This window comes from Carassius auratus, chromosome 2 (genome assembly GCF_003368295.1).
Source record: "Carassius auratus strain Wakin chromosome 2, ASM336829v1, whole genome shotgun sequence".
Lineage (NCBI taxonomy): Eukaryota > Metazoa > Chordata > Actinopteri > Cypriniformes > Cyprinidae > Carassius > Carassius auratus.
The window spans coordinates 23,180,959-23,201,630 of record NC_039244.1 but is presented as its reverse complement, the minus strand read 5'-3'; the positions used below and the strand labels follow the sequence as shown (position 1 = coordinate 23,201,630).

General features: G+C 36.0%; 2 protein-coding genes across 4 annotated transcripts; one reads left to right on the top strand and one right to left on the bottom strand.

The window, feature by feature from the left end:
- Positions 1-285: 285 nt before the first annotated feature.
- LOC113121208 (otolith matrix protein 1-like) lies at positions 286-9,177 on the bottom strand. 3 transcript variants are annotated; one of them, XM_026291511.1, is made up of 10 exons: positions 8,991-9,177; positions 7,451-7,855; positions 6,266-6,402; positions 5,958-6,060; positions 5,642-5,827; positions 5,247-5,421; positions 4,426-4,493; positions 3,842-4,026; positions 1,788-1,959; positions 286-891 (listed from the first exon to the last, which is right to left on the bottom strand). In XM_026291511.1, the coding sequence occupies exons 2-10, from the start codon at positions 7,527-7,529 to the stop codon at positions 881-883; spliced, it is 1,116 nt and encodes a 371-aa protein (XP_026147296.1). In that variant the 5' UTR covers positions 7,530-7,855; positions 8,991-9,177; the 3' UTR covers positions 286-880. The 3 variants fall into 3 exon arrangements, with proteins under 3 accessions (XP_026147296.1, XP_026147279.1, XP_026147287.1); XM_026291494.1 differs by lacking the exon at positions 7,451-7,855; XM_026291502.1 differs by lacking the exon at positions 8,991-9,177 and having other exon boundaries at positions 7,451-8,979.
- Positions 9,178-10,695: 1,518 nt separating this feature from the next.
- Positions 10,696-19,117, top strand: LOC113121200 (activin receptor type-1-like). Its single transcript, XM_026291485.1, has 11 exons — positions 10,696-10,817; positions 11,967-12,042; positions 12,620-12,699; positions 13,678-13,929; positions 14,192-14,406; positions 15,395-15,494; positions 15,637-15,783; positions 15,898-16,173; positions 16,699-16,896; positions 17,038-17,168; positions 17,364-19,117. Exons 3-11 carry the CDS (start codon positions 12,633-12,635, stop codon positions 17,496-17,498), a joined length of 1,521 nt encoding a protein of 506 aa, XP_026147270.1. The 5' UTR covers positions 10,696-10,817; positions 11,967-12,042; positions 12,620-12,632; the 3' UTR covers positions 17,499-19,117.
- Positions 19,118-20,672: the final 1,555 nt, after the last annotated feature.

Here is a 20,672-nt window from a genome sequence, read left to right as displayed (position 1 = left end):
AGACAATAATTAGATATGTGAGCGTACAAAATTCTGACAAACATTTTCAAGGACATTGGCACAAAATCCTCAATTAACCTGCAATCTCAATTACTAATGTTCATTAGCAATGTCATGGACAGCTCATTATGAATTCATAAGAGACGCTATTGTCATTAATAATACATTAGCATTCACACACTGGTGTATACGCATCAGCGTTTATATAGCCTATTCGATAAGTTCATTTAAGTCATAGAGTTGATGTTGGCTAAAATATAAAAATGAGGATTGCAAATGTTTGTCAACAAAGATTTTTATTAATAAGAGAAGGTTCTATAAATCTAAGAGTGACATGACTATTTACACTGAAGTTCAAGTTTGGTAATATATGTTATCCTGGAGGGTCAGGATACAGCACCTTTAAAGCACCTGTTATGTCACAACCAACCATAAGTCTGTCCGCCTTTAAACTTTTACATGTACTTGCATAAAGTATGCTTTGGCTCTGAAGGGCAGAATGTGTATTTTGCATCCCTTGGTTGGTTTGTAATGAATTTATTTGGATTTATTAACAATGGTCAAGGCAGAATCCCATCATGGTTTGCTGTGTGTTCCCCTGCAATGCTTTTTTGCATAGAAGATTAGACATTTTCAAGTTTATTTTTGTATTTTTCCCATGGCAAGTACCTAGCTTTAGTGGCAAAGACCCAAAGAGGTGATATGTGATATATGGAGCCATACGAACACTGTGAGAACAGAACAGTAATAGTACTACAAAGTAAAGGCGACAGTTGGCTTTCAGCCCATATACGAGAGTAATACACTTAATAGAGAGTGCTTTAGAGTTAGTGTGAGAAGGATGGAGGGGAGATCTATAGTTTCCTCTTTCCTCATCAGATTAACACAAACCTGTAGTGAGAGACAGAGGACAGGAGTTAATTCAGCCGTGCAATGCAAGGGATCTTTACACAATTTCTGCTACTGTATATAGACAACTTCAATCACATTATGAAAAATTACTGAAAAAATAAACTAATGTAATATGCAAAAACTATCTGTAGGTCCAGTGTCATTGTTGACCATTTTGAAAAACTGCACAAAAATTTGGGGTCGGTTCGATTTTTTTCAAAATAAGTTTTTAAAAGAAGTCTCTTATGCTCATCAAGACTACATTTATTTGATCAAAAAGACAGTGAAATCAGTCATTTACAATTTAAAGTAACCGTTTTCCTTTTCAGTATATTTTAAAATGTAATTTATTCCTGTGATGGCGGACTCATTACTCCAGTTTTCAATGACACATGATCTTTAGAAATCTATTTAATGCATCCATGCTATATAAAAGTACTAATTTCTTTCAAAAATAAATAAATATGAATGGTACTGTTTCTGTATCTGTAATGTATATGTAAAGAAAATATTTTAAAGTTTTAGTTGTTCCTTTTCATGCATCCATCCAAAATAATATAAGAAAAAAAACAAGATGCACCGGTGCATAACATGCCTTGTAAATATGCTTTCAGAACTCAAAACCTCAATCTGAAAAAAAGACCATTTAAACCTTTGGAAGATATTTTGTTGGTCTTAAAGGTACAGTAACAAAGTTAAATGGTTATTGTTCATTATTTGGAAATGTGCCTTTAATGGTCATTTAAATATTTTTGTATGCACATTCACTAATGTTATAAGCAGACCCCTTAATGAAAAAAATGAATGATATGAGAATATAATACCCTGTAGAAAACATTTACAATATTGAAGTTAGCATAATACAGTAACTGCATAACAGCCCTGCTCCACTGTACCTTCACACTCAAAAGCCTTCAGCATGGTGGTGTAACTGGGCCCCAACCAGGACGTGTAGGTCCCCATAACATGCAGCAGCTTTTTGGTGGAGTCGCTGAACAGCACATCAGGTTGCCCATAATTCACCGAGCTGAATAGAGAGAATCCTTCAGTAGCATTAGCAAATGCGTTCTAGAAGACAGAAACGTGTAAAACAAAATAAGAAAAAGAGAAAATACAATCAAGCAGAATTTAGGGAATACTTGCAGAGAAGCAAATAAAAGAGAAAAGGGCTGAGAGTGGGTGTTAGTTTGAAAGATGTATAGTTGTTTCATTTGCGAATATTAAATATTTTTGGCAATTTTTGCTCATATTTTGCACGGTGCTTTGCTCAATATGTGTGTGTGCTAGTCCTGCTTTCATAACAGAGCTCACTGTAGTGTCATCCTCCCCTAATGACACACTGTAACGTGAGACGGTGTCTTGTGGAAATCAATGATCACCACAGGGCTCAGGATGGATGTATTGAACGCGTAGGTCAGCCTGATGTAATCTGTGTAATGCTCGAGACATTCAGAGATACCACTGTTAATATAGGTTTTGGCAGGGCTCGTATAATCATACCATTGACCGCTAACGTGCAGGAACAACACTTCCAATGAGAAATTTCATGCTCTGAATTGAACAAAAAGGATTTCAGGTTTTGTCTATTCACAGATTTTATATTATTTCACGGATAATATAATAAAAATGTGAATCAAACCTGATATCCACAGACAGTGTAACTCTGGCAGTATAAATGTCATTATATAATCTGTGGCATTTTTGTGTGTGTGTGCGGCACAATGGGCTCCAAAAGTCTGAAACCTTTTTTTAGGGATGTAACGATGCACCCCAAGTCAGTTGCAAATCGATATAAATATGTGACAATTCAAATGGGTTCGGATATTAAACGAATCGTGATACAGTTTGGGGTTTATATGAATGTATCTCTGAGAGGAACTGACTGTTTTAGAAAAGTCTAGATGGAATTTTCTTTCACAAAAAAGGTTTCACAAAGCTAAAATCAAAACACACAGGAAAATTCTTAGTTTAATTATATGAATATATTTATTTTATTTGTAATATTTAATTATTTGATTTGAAATTAAACATTTGAATTTAGTTTTGTTAATTACATATTTCAACTTCAAAAAGAAATGTGCAGCATTTCGGCCAAGCAATAATAAAAGTAAACTTTTTAATTTATCATTTGCCTTAAATCTCATTTTGTAAAAAAAAAAAAATAATAATAATAATAATTGTATCGTGAATCATATCACATTGTGAGTTGAGTGAATCATTGCATCCTTACATGTTTCTGATTTAATAAAAAAAATTCTCAGTTAAAAATTTAAAACATTTCAATTTGAATGAAATTTTTTATTAAAAGCATTTAATTGCCAAGACCTAGAAATAGTGTCTAAAAATAGTGCAGAATATTAAATACTTTCTTCATTTCACATTATGGGAGTAACAATTCATTCATGTCATGATACTCAATACTGATCTCTCCATAAGATACTCTCACAATACTTTAAACAAAGCCAAAATATTTTTTTTAATATATATATATAAATCTCTAATTCTTATGATGAACAGTTAGCAAAAAGAGCTGTTAATTAACCAGAATAGAAATATGCATTATTCTACATTAGACACTTATACTTGCAATACAGTATTAAATCATATATTTTAATCAATTAATAATAATGAATAAAAAGGTAGAGTGAATATATGAACTTTCTAATTTACTATATTTGACACTTTGTGTGTTTTTTTTATTAATATTAATAAATCTCTCATTTTTGGGAGAATTATACATGATACATATTGTCACTATCTACAGTACTATACATATTAAATTTTTGTATTGTGATATATTGTGACACAATGTATTGTCATACCCTATTTCACATTATTCCTTCTCAGTTTTATTTTATTTTTTTTTATGTGCAAAAACATATCCTGGATTTTCTGCCCGTTCTCAAACTTTTGGACTCCAATGTGTGACTGTGTGGCCGTCTCCCCTGACCTGTACACGTTCCAAGAACTTGTAAACGCGGCATTTGTCCTCCAAACGCACTACCACAGCATTGGTTGGCACGACAGCCAGGTGGCAGCTCTCGTGTTGGAACAGGTTAGCTTCTCTCCCGTCAGGACACAAGAGCTTCAAGTCTTCCAGCTCCAGGTCCAAGGCCCAGGACTCCTGGTTCTTACCTTACATGAATAATAACCAGACAAAGATTTCTTACAGACAGCGACAAGTTCTAAAACATAAGGCATGATGTAACATTTGTCCGGATGAAACTTTTAAATATAATCTATATATCTCGATTAAACTAGCATCCATAATCCATGAACTTGGCTAACAGGGTTTGCTGAGACTAAATAAGGGTTTCACAGATCCCATCAAGCACACAAAGAGATGCATTGTTGGGAAATGCTGCCCCCCTGTGTCTGTCGGCCAGTGAAACATGATACAGATCATAAAGTAAAGGCAACAATTGTCCTCCTTCAGTCTCTTAAAAAACTTAATGAGAACTTGAAATTCTTACTGCATCTGGGCATTTTTGCCCTCCTGTTTAACTAGCTCTTCTTACAGCCTGCATTACTTACCCTGTATGTTGTCGAAGACTGTAGTGTGCTTAACAAAAGCAACATCCCCGAGATTCTCGGCCACACACCTGTATGTTTTAAATAATGATAGATATCAAATATATACACTACCATTTAAAAGTTTGGAATTAGTAGCTTTTTAAAGAAATGTATCATTTTATTGCACAAGGATGCATCGAATGAATCAAAAGTAACAGTAAAAACGTTTGTAACAGAAGTTTTCTTTTTTCAAACGAATGCTGTTCTTGGTGTTCATAAACAAAATCATGAAGAAAACAACTATTACAAATACACTTTCCATTCTTAATTAAGCAGCCCCACCATTTTCATTTTCTAATAATGAGACGAAAAGTTTCCTAAGCCCTAAATCAGCATATTAGGATGCTTTCTTACGCATCTTTAAACTGGAGTAATGGCTGCTGGAAAATGAGCTTTGCCATTACAGAAAAAAAAGGGAAAACATAAAATATATTGAAATAGAAAACAGTTGTTTTAAACTGTAATAATATTTCACAGTATTACTGTTTTTGATTAAATTAGCCTAGGTTCCTAGGTACATGTTCTCTCAAACACTTTTCAATAAACCATACTCACCCCAAATTTTAAAAGGTGTGGTAATATTATACATATACATATATATATATATATATATATATATATATATATATATATATATATATATATATATATATATATATATAATTTTATATTATTAATACATTACGCAATCCATTATTCTTGCTACAAAAAGCATTTTCATATTTTTAATAATGGTTCCAGTAGAACATATGCATTATCTCCCATCTTTGATCATACAGCACCTAAGAGCTCCAGCCTCCCCGAAGTGCCGTTCCCGAGGGTTATTGACACAGATGTGGTGGTCATTATCATCCCCAATGCAGGCCTCACACAGGTTCCTTGGGTTATTTCCTTTGGGATCATGTTCTGGGTCCTTCACTCCAGGGACACAGCTGTATCCAAAGAAATCTCCTACCGCTGGAAACCATAGGGAGACGGATATAGCTTTTTTAAATTGCTGCCAAAGGGTGCAATTACATTCTCAATTAGCATTTTATATTTTACTTATATAAAAAATGAAAGCATTACTTTGTAAGTATGTCACCGATAATTAAACTAGATGTTGAGAGCTTTGTAATCTATCAAATAATATCAGTAACTACTATACACAGTGAAATACAGCATGGTAGCGTCTCACCATGGGGAAAGTTGCACTGCTCATCCACGCTGATCTGCGATGTGTTGACCAGGAAGCCGATGGGGACGGTCCAGCCCACTGTTGTCCGCATCCCTGGGTGACAGGAGCTGCGTTCATGCATCTCCAGAAGTGACAGATCACTGGATGATGTCCGTGCCAGTGCAACCACGTAATAATTAATGCCATCTGTGTCAGACACAAAACATCGGTAAAGTCACGTGAACATGCATTGATGTCAAGCTCTTTGACTAAAAATAATTTTTTATCAGATCTCTGACTGGTGCTTTAATGCTTTTAATAGTTTAAACATACTCACCCACACCGTTATAAGACTCTCCCACAGCCACATCTAAGCCATAGCAAAACCCAGCTGTGTAGATCTCATCCGCATACATAGTGGAGGCATCTGCAGTGCCATTCTGTTTACATCACAGACAAGTTATACTAAACCATAAATTGAGACATTTCCCAAACATTTTGTAAGACTGAATAATCAGTTGAGAAGTTAAAGGAATGCAAGAAAAGCAAAAAGGAGGAGCAAAAATATATGAAACTTGTAATATTAGTCATTTTCAAGCACCATATCTTATTTGATTTGCTTCTTGGGAAGCAATTTCCTACAACCTTAATTTGCTTCATGCAGTCAGTGGGACTTTGGCCCCTCACACAAAGGAGTTGTCCGCGGATGTTCCTGGCTGTGACGTTCCCAGCTAGATCCAGACACTTCTGCTCTTCAGCATCAGACACTGTGCACCATCTGACTGCAAAACAAATCAACTTAACTTAAAGTTTTTGCCACTAGAATGGCAGTCAGAAAGCTTGCTCTCACCTGACTGTTTTCATTTTAAAATAATAGTAAAGTAAACCAAAAAAGTAAAAAAAAAAAAAAGTCTATTTTATATTTTAGATTCTTCAAAGACGTCACTTCTAATCAACTTAATGAGGCAATTGCAATGCAAACGGTACTGAATGAGTTCTCATGTATGCTGGATCTTCTTTTGCAATTAATTTAAATTAAATTATAGACCCTGGACTACAAAACAGTCTTAAGTTCTGGGGTATATTTTTAGCAATAGCCAAAAAAATATTTTGTATGGGTCAAAATTGTTAATATCTCTTACATGCCAAAAATCATTAGGATATTAAGTAAAGATCATGTTCCATGAAGATATTTTGTACATTTCCTACAGTAAATATATAAAAAACAAAATTTTTGATTAGTAATATGCATTGGATTGGAAATGCATTGGATGCATTGGAAAATGCGATTTTCTCAGTATTTAGATTTTTTTTGTTTTGCACCCTCAGATTCCACAATTTTTCGAATAGTTGTATCTCGGCCAAATATTGTCTTATTGCAATTGCAATTGCCTCATTAAGTTGACAAACCATAAATCAATGGAAAGCTTATTTATTCAATAAAAATTGGTTTTATGGTCCAGGGTCACAAATTAAATGTAATTAAATTAAACAAAATTTACAAAATAAAATAACAGTTAAAATAATAAATGAAGTAAAATAATACTGAACTGAAATCCATTGGCAGGCACAATTCATATTTACCTATTAAAATACTGTCAAGCATTTAAGCATAAACGTTTAGATTAAAAGATGAGAAACATAAATTCAGATTGTTCAACTGTTCAATTGTTCAAACTTTTGATTAATCTTACTGCTATATAAAGTTCCCCAAGTTAATTTGGATATCATATTACTAAAGTGCAGAAACCCAATCCAAACAAGAACATTTTATTTTATAAATAGGCAATGTCATAATAAGATAAAAACAGTACTAAATACAGTACTTACTAATGTTGTTTTCGGTGGACATAGAAACCAGAACCAGTAGGAACAGAACCACAGCAAGGCGTCCTCCTGGATGATCCATGCTGACTTTTGAACAGAAACCTTCCGAATGGGCTCAGACTCACAGAGGTGGTATGGGAAGTAAAGTAAAGAAAAAGAAAAAACCGCTGGGGCTCATATTGCTACCTTTTTAGGGTACCCAGAAGTCTCAGAAACCAAGAGGGGAGGGAAAAACTTTCCATTAGGTCTTTACCGAAGTTTCTCCGCCTTTTTTCTTTTTCTTCTTCTTCTCAGATGTAACATTGTTAGGTTATTTTTCACTTATCCGATCACGATGGGCATCTAGTGTTTCTTTTTCTTATCCAGTGGGACCTCATGGCATGCAAGCTTTTGCACACTTCACTGCACCTGGCACCGGACAGGTCAGATCATTTCTGAGGTTATAATTAAGTAAGATACAATAGCTTTTTTGTGGACAGCCCCTAAAGCCCCTCATGATTAAACCAAAGGTACTAAACAAGCCAGGTTTGATTGGAGATATGGATGAAGGGGCAACAGGAGATTCTTTTGTGCCACTATACAATTGAGGAAGCATATAGGCCGCTTGATACCTCCTCTGCATCCTAATTTTCATATCACCTTCCCCATAATCAATGCTTTATTTAAGGAGACACGAGTAATCTACGAGATAGAGGACATGATTTCAGAGCCAAAAACAAACCTATAAAGGATTTTTCAAAGCAGTAAAAAGACTTTAAAAAATGGCAACTGGTTCAATATTTTATCTGTAAATCAGACTCTTTGCTGAGTAACATGTTTTTCAAGTTATTGCAAGCAAAGGAAAAAAAGCAAGAGTGCATTTCCCCCAGAGGTGCAATTGTGTTCCACACAACATTGACCTCTGTGCCATAAATGCCCCCAAAATTGCACTCCTTTGATTATACATGAAAAATCTATGATATTGAGTGGAAAGGAATTGTGGCTAGTCACTTGAGGGCTGTCAGACGCCTTATCTCCCAGCCCTTCGGAGCCCCTGACTCCCCATCCTTTTTTCCCCATATAGAAAATGACATGGCCATTAATCAACAAGCTATTTTAGAACAAAAAACTGTCAGGCCACTAGCTCATTTACTCCTATCATGCCAAGGACATTTTGCTTTCTTTAGGCAGCTATGTGTGTGTGTCTCTTAACAGTTTGTAAATAGTAATATAAATTATCATACACTTTCAGGTAAATTGATGCAGTACATTGAACTGATGAACATTACTACAATTGTAAATGTAGAGGTGTTGTAAGGTTTTATATAATTTTCTCAAGGTTAATGCAGTCGAGTGTGTTTTAGGGCAGTGAGTAGCAGATTTGTACTGATCAGCATTTTTATTTTGCTATCATATTGATCTTTGAGATTTGTCTTAAAGGAATAGTTCACTGGAAAATTAAAATGAGCTTTTTTATTCATTATTCATCAGGCCATTCAAAATGCATTTGTTTCCACATCGGAACAGATTTTTTTAGAAATTTAGTATCACATCATTTGCTCACCTGTGGATCCTCTGCAGTAAATGGGTGCCGTCAGAATGAGAGTCCAAACAGCTGATATAAACATCCAGCATATTTGCAGTCCCTTAATTAACATCTTGTCATGTAAAAGCTGTGTTTTCTAATGAACAAATCCATCATTGAGGTTTTTAAGCTTTAAACCATTGCTTCTGGTCAAAATAAAGTCCATAATATGCAGTGTTGTGGGTAACGCGTTACAAAGTAACGCGTTAGAGTACTCTAATTACTTTTTTCCTGAAATTTGTAACTTAACGCGTTAGTTCCGTGCGTAAGTAATCAGTAACTTCGTTATTTTTTTAAAAAAAGTAATCCGTTATTTTAAGGAAAGGAAAATCCCGACTGCAGCCTGCTTTTTGTCAGACAGTATGCCTAGGTCTACTGTGCCATCTGCGGATGCATCAGCGGAGCCGAAGCTCTGTGATCTTAAAGTCAATGGCTGTGATACGTCTGTGCCCTGCGCCTGACCCTGTGTGTGTGTGGTTTTTTTTTTTTTTTTTTTTTCGAACTCCCGGCAAGATAGCAGAGAGGACAGCGTTTGGTTTATGGAAGTACGCACATTATTTTCAATTTGTCAACGAAAAAGAAAAGAACATAACGGTAAAATGCACACTCTGCTTTGGTGAAAAGCTTCTGTCGACCGCCAAAAATTCTACCTCAAATTTAACGCTACGTTTTAATCACTACTTTGAAGAGTAAATGTAAGAGGACTGTGTTAAAGCGAATTTAGGCTTGTGACTGTGAGTGACACTTTAATAATAATTAGTTCGCCTATTAAGCGATTTGTCATTTGCCTGTGTGGCAGTGAAGGATTTAATTCGGTTTGTTATCATTTTTGTTTGACAGTCAGCTGTTAATTTCTGTTAGATCATTGGCTGGCTGGTTGTTCATCATTTCTAAATGGATTTAAATCTGCAAGCCTGTTTAAGGTTGTGTTTACAAGTAAGCATACTTGTACTTTGATAACTGCATTATTTAAAGTTAAAGAAAAATCAGGAGTTATGTTGTGGTGCTCATAATATACAGTAGCCTACGCTACTTGGGCTGGGTAACGTTAGGTGCGAATTTTGATTAATAATATGTTCTGTGGTAATAAATAAATAAAACGCCATGTGGAATAGCCGATTGCTGACTGTCTTTCCTGTTATTGTTATCCTGCAGTGTTAATTTAGTCGGATGACTGACGTTAGTGCATTTAAAGGGGCCGGGGGCTGTGTCTGTCATGTGTGAGCCGCTGCAAACGGCTTTTAATTTTTGGTAACGCATGAGTACTCTAACGCGTTACTTGTATGAATAGGTAACGCTGTATCATAACTGATTACTTTTAATTGATGGTAACGTTGTAACCTAACTAACTACTTTCCAAAGTAACTATACCCAACACTGATAATATGTAATAACGCTGTTCCGACTACGAAACAAATTCATCTAGGCTACATCTTGGAATCCTGGGGGCTAGTAAATTTTCAGCAAATTTTCAGTTTTGATTGAACTATTCCTTTGAATATAGAATAGTGATCAATAAGCTCTGTGCAATTGTTTGACAAGCAAAATTATTTGCTTCATGAGGTTGAGCCATGAGAGGTTGTCTGAGATAGAAATGTGTCGTTACAAAATAATCAAAGTTTCGGCGGACCTGCGGTATCCCACAATGCTCTCGCGCGTCGCTTGTTTATGGTGACGTCACGGCGCAGTCTTTTCAGTCTCTCTGGGTGGCGGCAGACAGTCTGTCGTCGTCTAACACACGACTTCGAATAAAACAGTGAAAACACGGAACATTAACACAAACATGAATCTACATCGCAGCTAAAGGTAAAAGCGATCTTTAATGTCACCTTGATTTGTTGGAAATAAAAGCGACGAGTTAAATAATAGCCGTTGTTAGCACAGTTAGCACAGCTACTGCATACAGGCCGATTATTAACTTAGACAAAAGTTATAATGCAGACATTATTATGATATGTCGGCAGATTAGGTTTTTGCGTGTTATTTTATATTTTTGTTGTTGTTGTTTTGTTTTTGTTGTCTGTGTTTGGATAGTTGCTGTTGGCGATGTGATTACATTGCAGGCACTTGTCTGTTAAAGCAGATCATCTGTAGTGTTTGTCAGTCACCTTCTTGAGCACATGAGTCTAATCTAAATAATCTGCTGGTTTAAAACAAGTCTCTATTATTAACAGCTCTGTGTGTGATTCATTGCATGTCAGTCATTTTGATTGTTTAGTTGCCTTTAGATCATATCAATAAAGGCTCTCTGATCTTCACTGAAAAGGTTCCCATGGTCACTAAAAACCTGGAAATATCCAGGTCTGGAAAAAAAGTGTGTGTATATATATATATATATATATATATATATATATATATATATATATATATATATATACTGTGTGTGTGTACTTTTTTCCAGTAATGCTAGACTATTTTGCTTGCTAGAAAATTGTAACGTGTGTATAAAATTATATGAACACTATGTAACAGGATCCAGATTAAAAATTAGAAAACTTTTTTAAAGTGTATATTTCAGAATCATAACCATTTAAAGTTTTGTCATGAACATCGACACACAATGTGCTGCTGTCTGTTAAGCAAAATAAGTAGTGAATTTCATACTAATTATTTGTATAATAATAAAATAAATTTTATGAATCAAATGAAACTAACTGAAATGCTCATGATAAAATTAACGAAAACAAAATAATTCATATAAATGCAAAATAGGGGTATTTTTAGGGATCCTTTGCATTTCAAAAAAGAAAAGAAAAAAAAAGCTTGTGTTAATATGGTGAGCAGCAAAAGGGAATCAAGCCATTAGTAATTTCCAGCTCTCTGACTATCAGTGTGTGGAGACTTCCAGGCACCCCTCTTATCCTGTCACTCACTCCTTCCTGAAGAAATGACCATGAGAAAGGCACTGCTGGGGAAAAAGTTTAGCATTCTGGTTTGGTTTCCATCTTTTTTTAGGATCCAATGGGTAGACAGAGTCTGGCTGTGCACATACTGAAAGGCTGTACTGAGAGTCACCTGAGAAGTTATACAAGTAAGATCGCCCTTGACGCTCTTGTTTAAAATAGCATTTTGGACATTTTGAAATTATTTAGATTTTTTTTGTTTTGGTAGTCAGGATTGAAGAGACATTGGATAAAATGATGCTACATCATTTAAAAGTCAGTTTTCGAAAAACTCCCATTCTATAATTAATCATGATGTCCTTCTGAATTGTGTCCTTTATGACATAGTAATGTAATATTAATATTACAAAGTAATGGTGAGTCCTACACACCCAAAATGCTTGTTCCTTTCTGTCTTTCCTAAAGTGCTCTTCCACTCTCTTTGATGTTGCTCCATAATGGGCATCTCTCTCACCACGGTTGCCACGGAGACGGCCCCGTCTGACACACACACTGTGTGTGTGGATATATTTGTTGCATGTGAGAGAGGCAGAGCACTGCTGCATTCTCAAAAAAAAAAAAGAAATGATCTGTCATCTTTTTGGTTCTGTTTTCTTATTGATAATTGATTCTTGCCTACTGTTCTGTAGAACTTGAAACTAAGCAGGTGATTTGTGGTGTTTCTTGGTTTAAATGTGAATTTGTAACACCTTGCTTTCCTTACAGTGCAGTGAACCAAATGGGGCATTGCAGTACCCGAATCATCGTCCTATTCCTGCTTCAATTCTTACAGACATCAGCTAAAGGTAAAGAGCTGGAAAACGTAAATCACTTTTTCTGATATTTTTTTTTTTCCTCTTAAATTTTTCTTATTACATTTTACCTTTATTTTTGTAGTTTTATTATTATTATTATCATCATGAATAATAATTATAATTATTTATTTTTATTCATTTATTTTATATGTGATGTGAGTAATCCTTAAGGGATAATTTCTTATTTTAAAAAATTAATACTTAAGCATAAATTAAATTGATTACAGTAAACAATCTTTTGAACTTTAATTAAAGATAATTTTTTTAATTGTAATATTAAATATTTTTTGAGAATCAAATCAGTAATGAATACTGTACATTCAGCTTTGCTATGTCAAAAATTAATTACATTTTCAGATATATTAAAATGCTACAATTGCTTAATTTTAATAATATTTCAAATATTACTGGTTTTACTATATATTTTATCAAATAAATGCAGGGTTGATGTGCATTTTTGGATGTATTATCCCTTTAATGGTGAACTGATAATATATGCTTCACTTTGGCATCTGGAAATAGCATGCCTGAGACTATAGTGCCATTAACCAATAAGTCGTAGTTAAAACATCTAGCCATAACTCTGTAGGATTGGTGTACCTAGCCGTATTTGTACTTTCATTAGGTTTCGTTATCCACTCTCCTCAGGCTGTTAGCGTGTCTCACGGAGGGCATAAAACATGAATGCTGGGTTAATTGATCTGTGTCACTGATGCTCTCTGGCCTTTATTCTGTGTAGTCAATTTGTAAAGTCGACATAGTTCATTGTCACAGGAAATGAAGGCAGGGAGAAGGGAAGAAAACAGTCTCAGTTATCAGGCAGAGAGTCTTGTCTGTGCGGTGTGGCGTCATGCTGCTCTTCCTAAATTAATTTCATTGTTCCCAGAGTTTTTGCAGCTGGTGACAACTGATAAATGGATACAGACTGGGTCCCTTTTTCCTTCATTTATGATTTAACTCTCTCTCCAGATGTCTCCATTGACTGCATGTGTGTCGGCAGTGATTGTAATGAGCAGCAGTGCACTGGAGACCAGTGTTACACCTCTGTTATCATTAGCAACGATGTGACAACGTTTAAACGTGGCTGTCTTATCGGGTCGGAGAGCAAGCGCATGACCTGCTCCGCAACAGCCTCAGCTAGTCATGTCGTAGAATGCTGCTCCCAGCACATGTGCAACGCCAACGTCTCCAAAGAGACCCTTCTTCGACTTCTGCTGACAAGTAAGTCCATCCATTCTTTACAAAGTTGTTCAAAATGTTGTTTTATAATTTAAGACGTTTTTGTGACATTTTAGTAACATTAAAAAATATATTATATTATATTAGTTTCATTATAAAAAAAAAAAAGCTTTGTATACCAAAAACTGTCATCCAAAAATCATTGGGCCATCTTTGAGCCCAATTATTATTTTATCTTATTATTTATTTATACTTTTATAATTTAATAGTTAAACACATTGATGGGATTTGTGTCTCTGAAAAGGTCCAGAAGGAGAGGCAGCTGTGCATTACCGTGAGGAGATGCTGGTTTTCTTTGTGTTGGGGCCGTTTGTGGTTCTGGGATTGCTGTCTGTGCTGGCTTTGCTGGTGTGCCGTAGACTCCATCATGGGCGTCTGGAAAGACTGCATGAGTTCGACACTGAGCAGGGGGCCATTGACGGGCTCATTTCATCTAATGTCGGAGACAGCACACTTGCGGTATTTCATTTCTATAGTTTACTAAAACTTTCAGGTGATTTTTTTTTTTTTCTTTCTTTTTTGTCAGAAGAATTTTCATAAGTGCTCACCAAGCCTGCTACTTTAAAAATATTATGAAATACTATTACAATCACAAAAAGTCTATTTCAATGTTTTAAAATGTAATTTATTCCTGTGACAGCAAAACTGAATTTCCAGCATCACAACTTCAGTCTTCAGTGTCACATGATACTTCAGAAATCATTCTAAAATGCTGATTTGATGCTTGAGAAACATTTCTTATTATCAATTTTAAACCAGGTGTGCTACTTAGTATCACTGTTTCCATTAGGGCTAGACGATATTGGGAAAAAATGACATTGCGATATTTAATTTTTCTGCCATATATGTATTGCGATATGAAATCTAATCAAATTTTTTCTCACAAACAAAAATGGGGTGAGCAGCAGATTTACATTCTCATTTTAAATGATTTAAACATAGACACCATCGTGTCAATTGATTAATATGCGCGAGGGAAAGAGAACAAGAAAGCGCTCGTGTTGTTTGAAGTGCGCTCTCTCTCTCTTGCGCGCGCACGTGCGCTCTCTCTCGCGCTCTCCGCGAATCACATTCGTCAAGGGCCGGGGAGCAGCTGGCACGTACAGTTAATGAATAACGGATCAACTACGACAGCATACATCGCACATCCTGCGATGTGACTATCGTGGATTCGTATATCGCGATATCGATGCTTAAACGACACACCGTGCAGCCCTAGTTTCCGTAATTGTTTTCATGATTGTCATGATTTTAACAGTGTAAATGTATTTACTGTCACTTTTTAACAATTAAGCGCTTCATTGCTGAACAAAAGTATACATTTTTTCAAAAACAGAAGAATCTCACTCACCCCACACTTTTGAATGCTGCAGTAGTTTAGCTGAATTTATTCCGTTTTCAGTCTTTAACCGTTAGATAGTGCCTCATTAGTCTTGTTGTTTTCTAGGATCTGATGGATCACTCCTGCACATCAGGCAGTGGTTCAGGACTGCCCTTCCTGGTGCAGAGGACGGTAGCACGGCAGATCAGCCTGGTAGAGTGTGTTGGTACGACAAATCATAGAATGACCTGAGTACATATTAGACTATGACACATTGACTATGATGTTTCACAGCTTTTACAACACATTACATGATTAATTAAATCTTGATGTACGTGCTAGAATTTCTCTGTGTCCTGTGTTCTCAGGTAAGGGACGGTATGGGGAAGTGTGGAGAGGTCAGTGGCAAGGAGAGAATGTAGCTGTGAAGATCTTCTCCTCCAGAGATGAGAAGTCATGGTTTAGAGAGACAGAAATATACAACACTGTTCTACTGCGACATGAAAATATATTAGGTGAGTCGGACATCTTTGTTATCTCATATAATAGCATCTTTAATGCTAGAACAACAACAAAAAAATAGCTCAATACAGTGTGGGTGATGTTATTTTAAACTCTTTTCTTTGCAGGATTCATGGCTTCTGATATGACCTCCCGAAACTCTAGCACTCAGCTGTGGCTCATCACACATTACCACGAAAACGGCTCTCTCTATGACTACCTGCAGCGTGTTGCCGTGGAAATGGCAGATGGGCTGCACATGGCGGCGTCAGTAGCCAGCGGGCTGGTGCACCTGCACACGGAGATCTTTGGCACTGAGGGCAAACCGGCCATCGCTCACAGAGACCTGAAGAGCAAGAACATCCTGGTGAAGAAAGATCTGCAGTGCTGCATCGCTGACCTGGGTAATTTCTTGCATGCCCTTTTTTTAAATCATAAGTGACCCTGTGAATGTAATGAATATTAATTAAAGGGTTAAACTTTAGAATAATGGTGTATTAGTTAATGTTAGTTAATTTATTAATTAACATGAATAAATGAACACTACATTTATTACTGTATTTATTCATCTTTGTTAATGAAGATACAGTTATTCATTGTTAGTTCATGCTAATTCACAATGCATTAACTAATGTTAACAAGCACTACATTTGATTTGAATAATGCGTTAGTAAATGATGAAATTAACATTAAGATTAATAAATGCTGTAGAAGGATTGTTCTTGCTTAGATTATGTTAACTAAAGTAGTTAACTAACATTATCTAATGCACCATTATTCTAAAGTGTTACCAAGTAAATATATAAATTTCTTTAAATATATATATTTTTTTACTGAGCCCAAATTTTTGCACGGTAGTGTATGATGATAATAAAGCCAATCAGGTCATTTTACGCTTCTGCTCTTCATCTGCTTGTATCTCTTTGTAGGTCTGGCAGTAACACACACGCAGTCTGACAATCAGCTAGATGTGGGAAATAATCCTAAAGTGGGAACCAAGCGCTATATGGCACCGGAGGTTCTGGATGAGACCATTCAGACGGACTGTTTCGATGCCTATAAGAGGGTGGACATCTGGGCCTTTGGGTTGGTGCTGTGGGAGATCGCTCGCAGGACCATCAGTAACGGTCAGCTACCTGGATTCTAGTCAGATTTGCAAAGCCTTTTCTATATTTTATAAGTATTTAAGGACAATATAGATCAGAATGTTCTCCAATTAAATTTTCAATGACACTTTTTTTTTTTTTATAAAAAATGTGATCATGTAGGAATTGTAGAGGAATACAAGCCGCCTTTCTATGACCTAGTGCCTAATGACCCCAGCTTTGATGAGATGAGGAAAGTGGTTTGTGTGGAGCAACAAAGGCCGTTCATTCCCAACCGCTGGTTTTCAGATCCCGTAAGTACTGATGAAACACTCTCTGTATCCCTGTAAACGTATTTAAAAGCTAAAAGCCAGAACTGAGTTTGCATTTTTGCAATTCCAGCTTTCACAGCCTCTTTGTGCTCAAAATCGGAATCTTGCAAATCGTGCTAACTTAAACGATAACTGTGATCTGAAAACTAACGTCTGTGTGTTTCTGTGTGGTCACAGACCCTGTCTGCTCTGGTGAAGCTGATGAAAGAGTGCTGGTACCAGAACCCCTCGGCTCGACTCACTGCCCTGCGCATCAAAAAGACTCTGGATAAGATCCACAGCTCACTGGAGAAGGGCAAAACCGACTGCTGAGGAGAGAGAGCCGCAGAACTACTGACCGCTCGCCCGCTCATTATACAGACACTGTGTATAACCAGACCATTGGATTCAAGCGCTGGCATCTGTCCCAACTCTAACATGCTGTTCATTTGCTTTGTTCTTCATCTCCATTGACCTAAAAACCTTTTCTAGAGAATTACTTTTATGGATTATTTTTCCCACTGAACCCGGCGGGACTCCCACTTCCCCTCCAGAAACAGCATAAAGCAGAAAAATATGGATAAGGTCTGACAAGCCTTGAATTGAACCTTCCCTCATGGAGTTATTTTTAGCGCCATCACGTTGTCTATTTAACCACTGGCAAATGTTTAATATTTGTACTTTTTGGGAAAACGAAGAGGACAGGAACACGCTGAAATGCAATCAGTACCCGTGTGTGTGTGTGTGTGTGTGCGCGCATGACAACCCGAAGAACTTTATAGCTGTAACGTCACTTGCTTTTAGAAATCAGATGTTTTTGAGCTTTTCAAAGGTCCTTGTAGATAAATAGGCCAACAATCAGTCCGTTTTTTGAATTTGCTATAGTGGACTTGTTATAAAGCTCTTTGGTTACAAAATGCCACTATGTACAGTAGAGAGCTACAGACTGGTGTCTTTAATACGCCTGTTTAGAGAGTTCACCAAAAATTGAAAAATGTGTGATCAGCCTTTAAAGAATGTTCATGCTGCTCTTTTTCCATACAGTGAGTGCATTTAGTGACCAGGGACTGACGAACTCCCTGAAAGTGAAAGAAACATGGTCATATGGGTTATGGAACACTATAAGGATAAGTAAATGGGGACAGAATTTACTTTCCCTTTACTCCCAGTCTGGTCAAGCTCAGAGCACCCTATGAGGGCTTCCTTTGACATAAGGCCTTTCTGACCTGTTGCCTCTATGCCTGCCTGATAAAAGCCATTGTAGCACATCGTAGTGCTTTTTTTTGTAGCAGTTTGTCTTTCTCTTTGCCCTCACCGGCATGCGTACTTGATGTTTCTTCACTGACAATCAGCCGCTGCCTGAGTAGGGCCTGAATTATATGCTAAAGTTATATAGAAAACCCTACTTATTAGTGTTCAAGGTGACTTGTCAACACACTAACAGAGCTAGTCTTAAACGGTCTCTGGTTTTGTTGAATTGGCATATATGTTTACCCTCACACTTTTGAATTAGTTTTCAACATTCACCGTGAACCAAGAGAATGCTGAAGATTTGTACATTTGAAACATTTTAGACTATTTGAAAGTTCAGCATCACTCTAATATTGGCTTTGAGTTTTACAAAGGAAAACACTATCATTATGTCCCAAGTCGAAATGGTTTGTGTACGTTGCTTTTGGTTTGGGTTGAGTTGTGTGACGCTTTATTAAGAATTTGTTGATGTTGTCATAAGACACTACATGAGACGGCTGCATACCGCTCGCCACTGGTCACTTTTGCTCTTCCAAATTTTTTACTTTTACATATTTGTGTTCTACATGGGAACAGTGTAAGGAATTAGACTACAGGAATTGTTGCATTATGAACTGTGAATATAATGAAGAAACCCTATGTATGATGTTACTGGAATATAAATGCAAGACACAGTTATGAATTAAACACAAAAAAAAATCGGCTCTTTTCACTCGTTACAACAGTGGAATGGTTTTTCTGTCACGTCTTTGTGCTTAACAAAAGGTTTCCCATGCTGTGAAAATGCTTGTTTTTAGCAGTAGATTTCTAGAATTGGGTTGTGGATTATCATGCATCTGTCTTGGGTTTTCCTGTACAGGGAGATGAGCTAAATGAAGCCTTAGGAAAGGTTCCCCATTGTCTGAGTCTGCTGGGAAATGTCCTGCTTATCTGTGGTGATGTTTACAGGAGGTCTGCAGCATCTGTCTGATAACCAGTGCTTTCAGAGCTGGTAGCACATCTGCTGAAGCTAATGAGAACATAAATGGCAATCGACAGACACAAGATCAGTAGTAGACCGCTTTAGTAATTGTCATCTGAAATGAGCTTCAATGTAGTTCCACTGCATTCTTCCAGATGTATTTTTTCTGTTAGAAAGGAACAATATTTGTTTTTCATTTAGCATGATGGGCGGATCCTTTCTGTATTCTTTGTATGTGATGGGGCGGGGGTTAACAGCCATTGTTAATGACAATATTTTATTGTCTCAATGGATTGAACAATTGTTTGTTAGTGAGGAACATTAGACAAATTCTGGTGTATTTACATGCAAAAAAAAAAAAAATGTTGCTGGGCTTTTATTTGAAGAATTCAGTGCTTATTCAATTCTTCAAAATTTGAGATGGTCTTCTTTTGATGTGGCTCAATAGTTTCAATGCATCATCAAACACAATTCCAAGAATAATGTCAATTCCTAACTGTACGCCTTTCAACGGGTAGTTCTTTCCAAATAAAAAATGGTTAAGCTACTGTTTTTATGAATGTTCAAAGAGGCTGCAATTCTTTGTGTTTTCTTCAAAATCAACCAAATTTAAATCATAACACACACATCATCTCATGTTTTTGCCTTAGCCTAAAATCGCTGTGGTACGCATTTGATAACTATGTATATTTTCATCAATTGTTCATGCTTGTTTGTCATATCCCTAAATAAAGAAATAACATTGTCTGTATAATATGAGGGTATTGGGTAATTTAATTTAGTTAAAGGACTTGTTTTGTTTGCTTTAAGGAGAGCAGTGATGGGTAAGTTACTCAAAAAAAAAAAAAAAGTAATCCAATACAAATTACTAATTCTGTAAAATTGTAATTAAATTAGTGATTACTGCGTTTAAAAGGAATCAGATTACGAATTACTTTACTTTCAAGTTTACTTTTCAAGTTATCAAACCTAGAAAATACGCTACAAAGAGAAAAACCTAGTTCTTTCATTTAATAATGACTGGAAAAATACACAAGTATATTATTTTTATTGCCTACACTCCCAATATCTTAAAAACCTGATAAATAAAAAAAATAAAAGAAATAGGGTGCGCTTTCTGCATTCAGTCTCTGTCGATATCTTCCTGAAAACGATTCACTAAAATGAATGAAAATGATTTTTTTTAGCTCACGTTCTCCAGTGATTTATTAAAAGGCATAATGACGGGCAAAACATCATAATTGTTAACACTGTATTTGTTAAGTAACGTAATTGTATTGGCATAACTAACTGTA

What these genes read in the sequence shown, in the direction of transcription:
- LOC113121208 (XM_026291494.1), bottom strand. Translation starts at nt 9,084, where the DNA reads ATGTTAATTAAGGGACTGCAAATATGCTGGATGTTTATATCAGCTGTT. An exon ending in ACTGCATGAAGCAAATTAAG is followed by an intron (nt 6,061 to 6,265) that starts GTTGTAGGAAAT and finishes TGATGTAAACAG; the next exon opens with AATGGCACTGCAGATGCCTC. An exon ending in AGTCTTCGACAACATACAGG is followed by an intron (nt 4,027 to 4,425) that starts GTAAGTAATGCA and finishes TATTCATGTAAG; the next exon opens with GTAAGAACCAGGAGTCCTGG.
- LOC113121200 (XM_026291485.1), top strand. Translation starts at nt 12,633, where the DNA reads ATGGGGCATTGCAGTACCCGAATCATCGTCCTATTCCTGCTTCAATTC. An exon ending in TCGGAGACAGCACACTTGCG is followed by an intron (nt 14,407 to 15,394) that starts GTATTTCATTTC and finishes GTTGTTTTCTAG; the next exon opens with GATCTGATGGATCACTCCTG. An exon ending in ACCGCTGGTTTTCAGATCCC is followed by an intron (nt 17,169 to 17,363) that starts GTAAGTACTGAT and finishes GTGTGGTCACAG; the next exon opens with ACCCTGTCTGCTCTGGTGAA.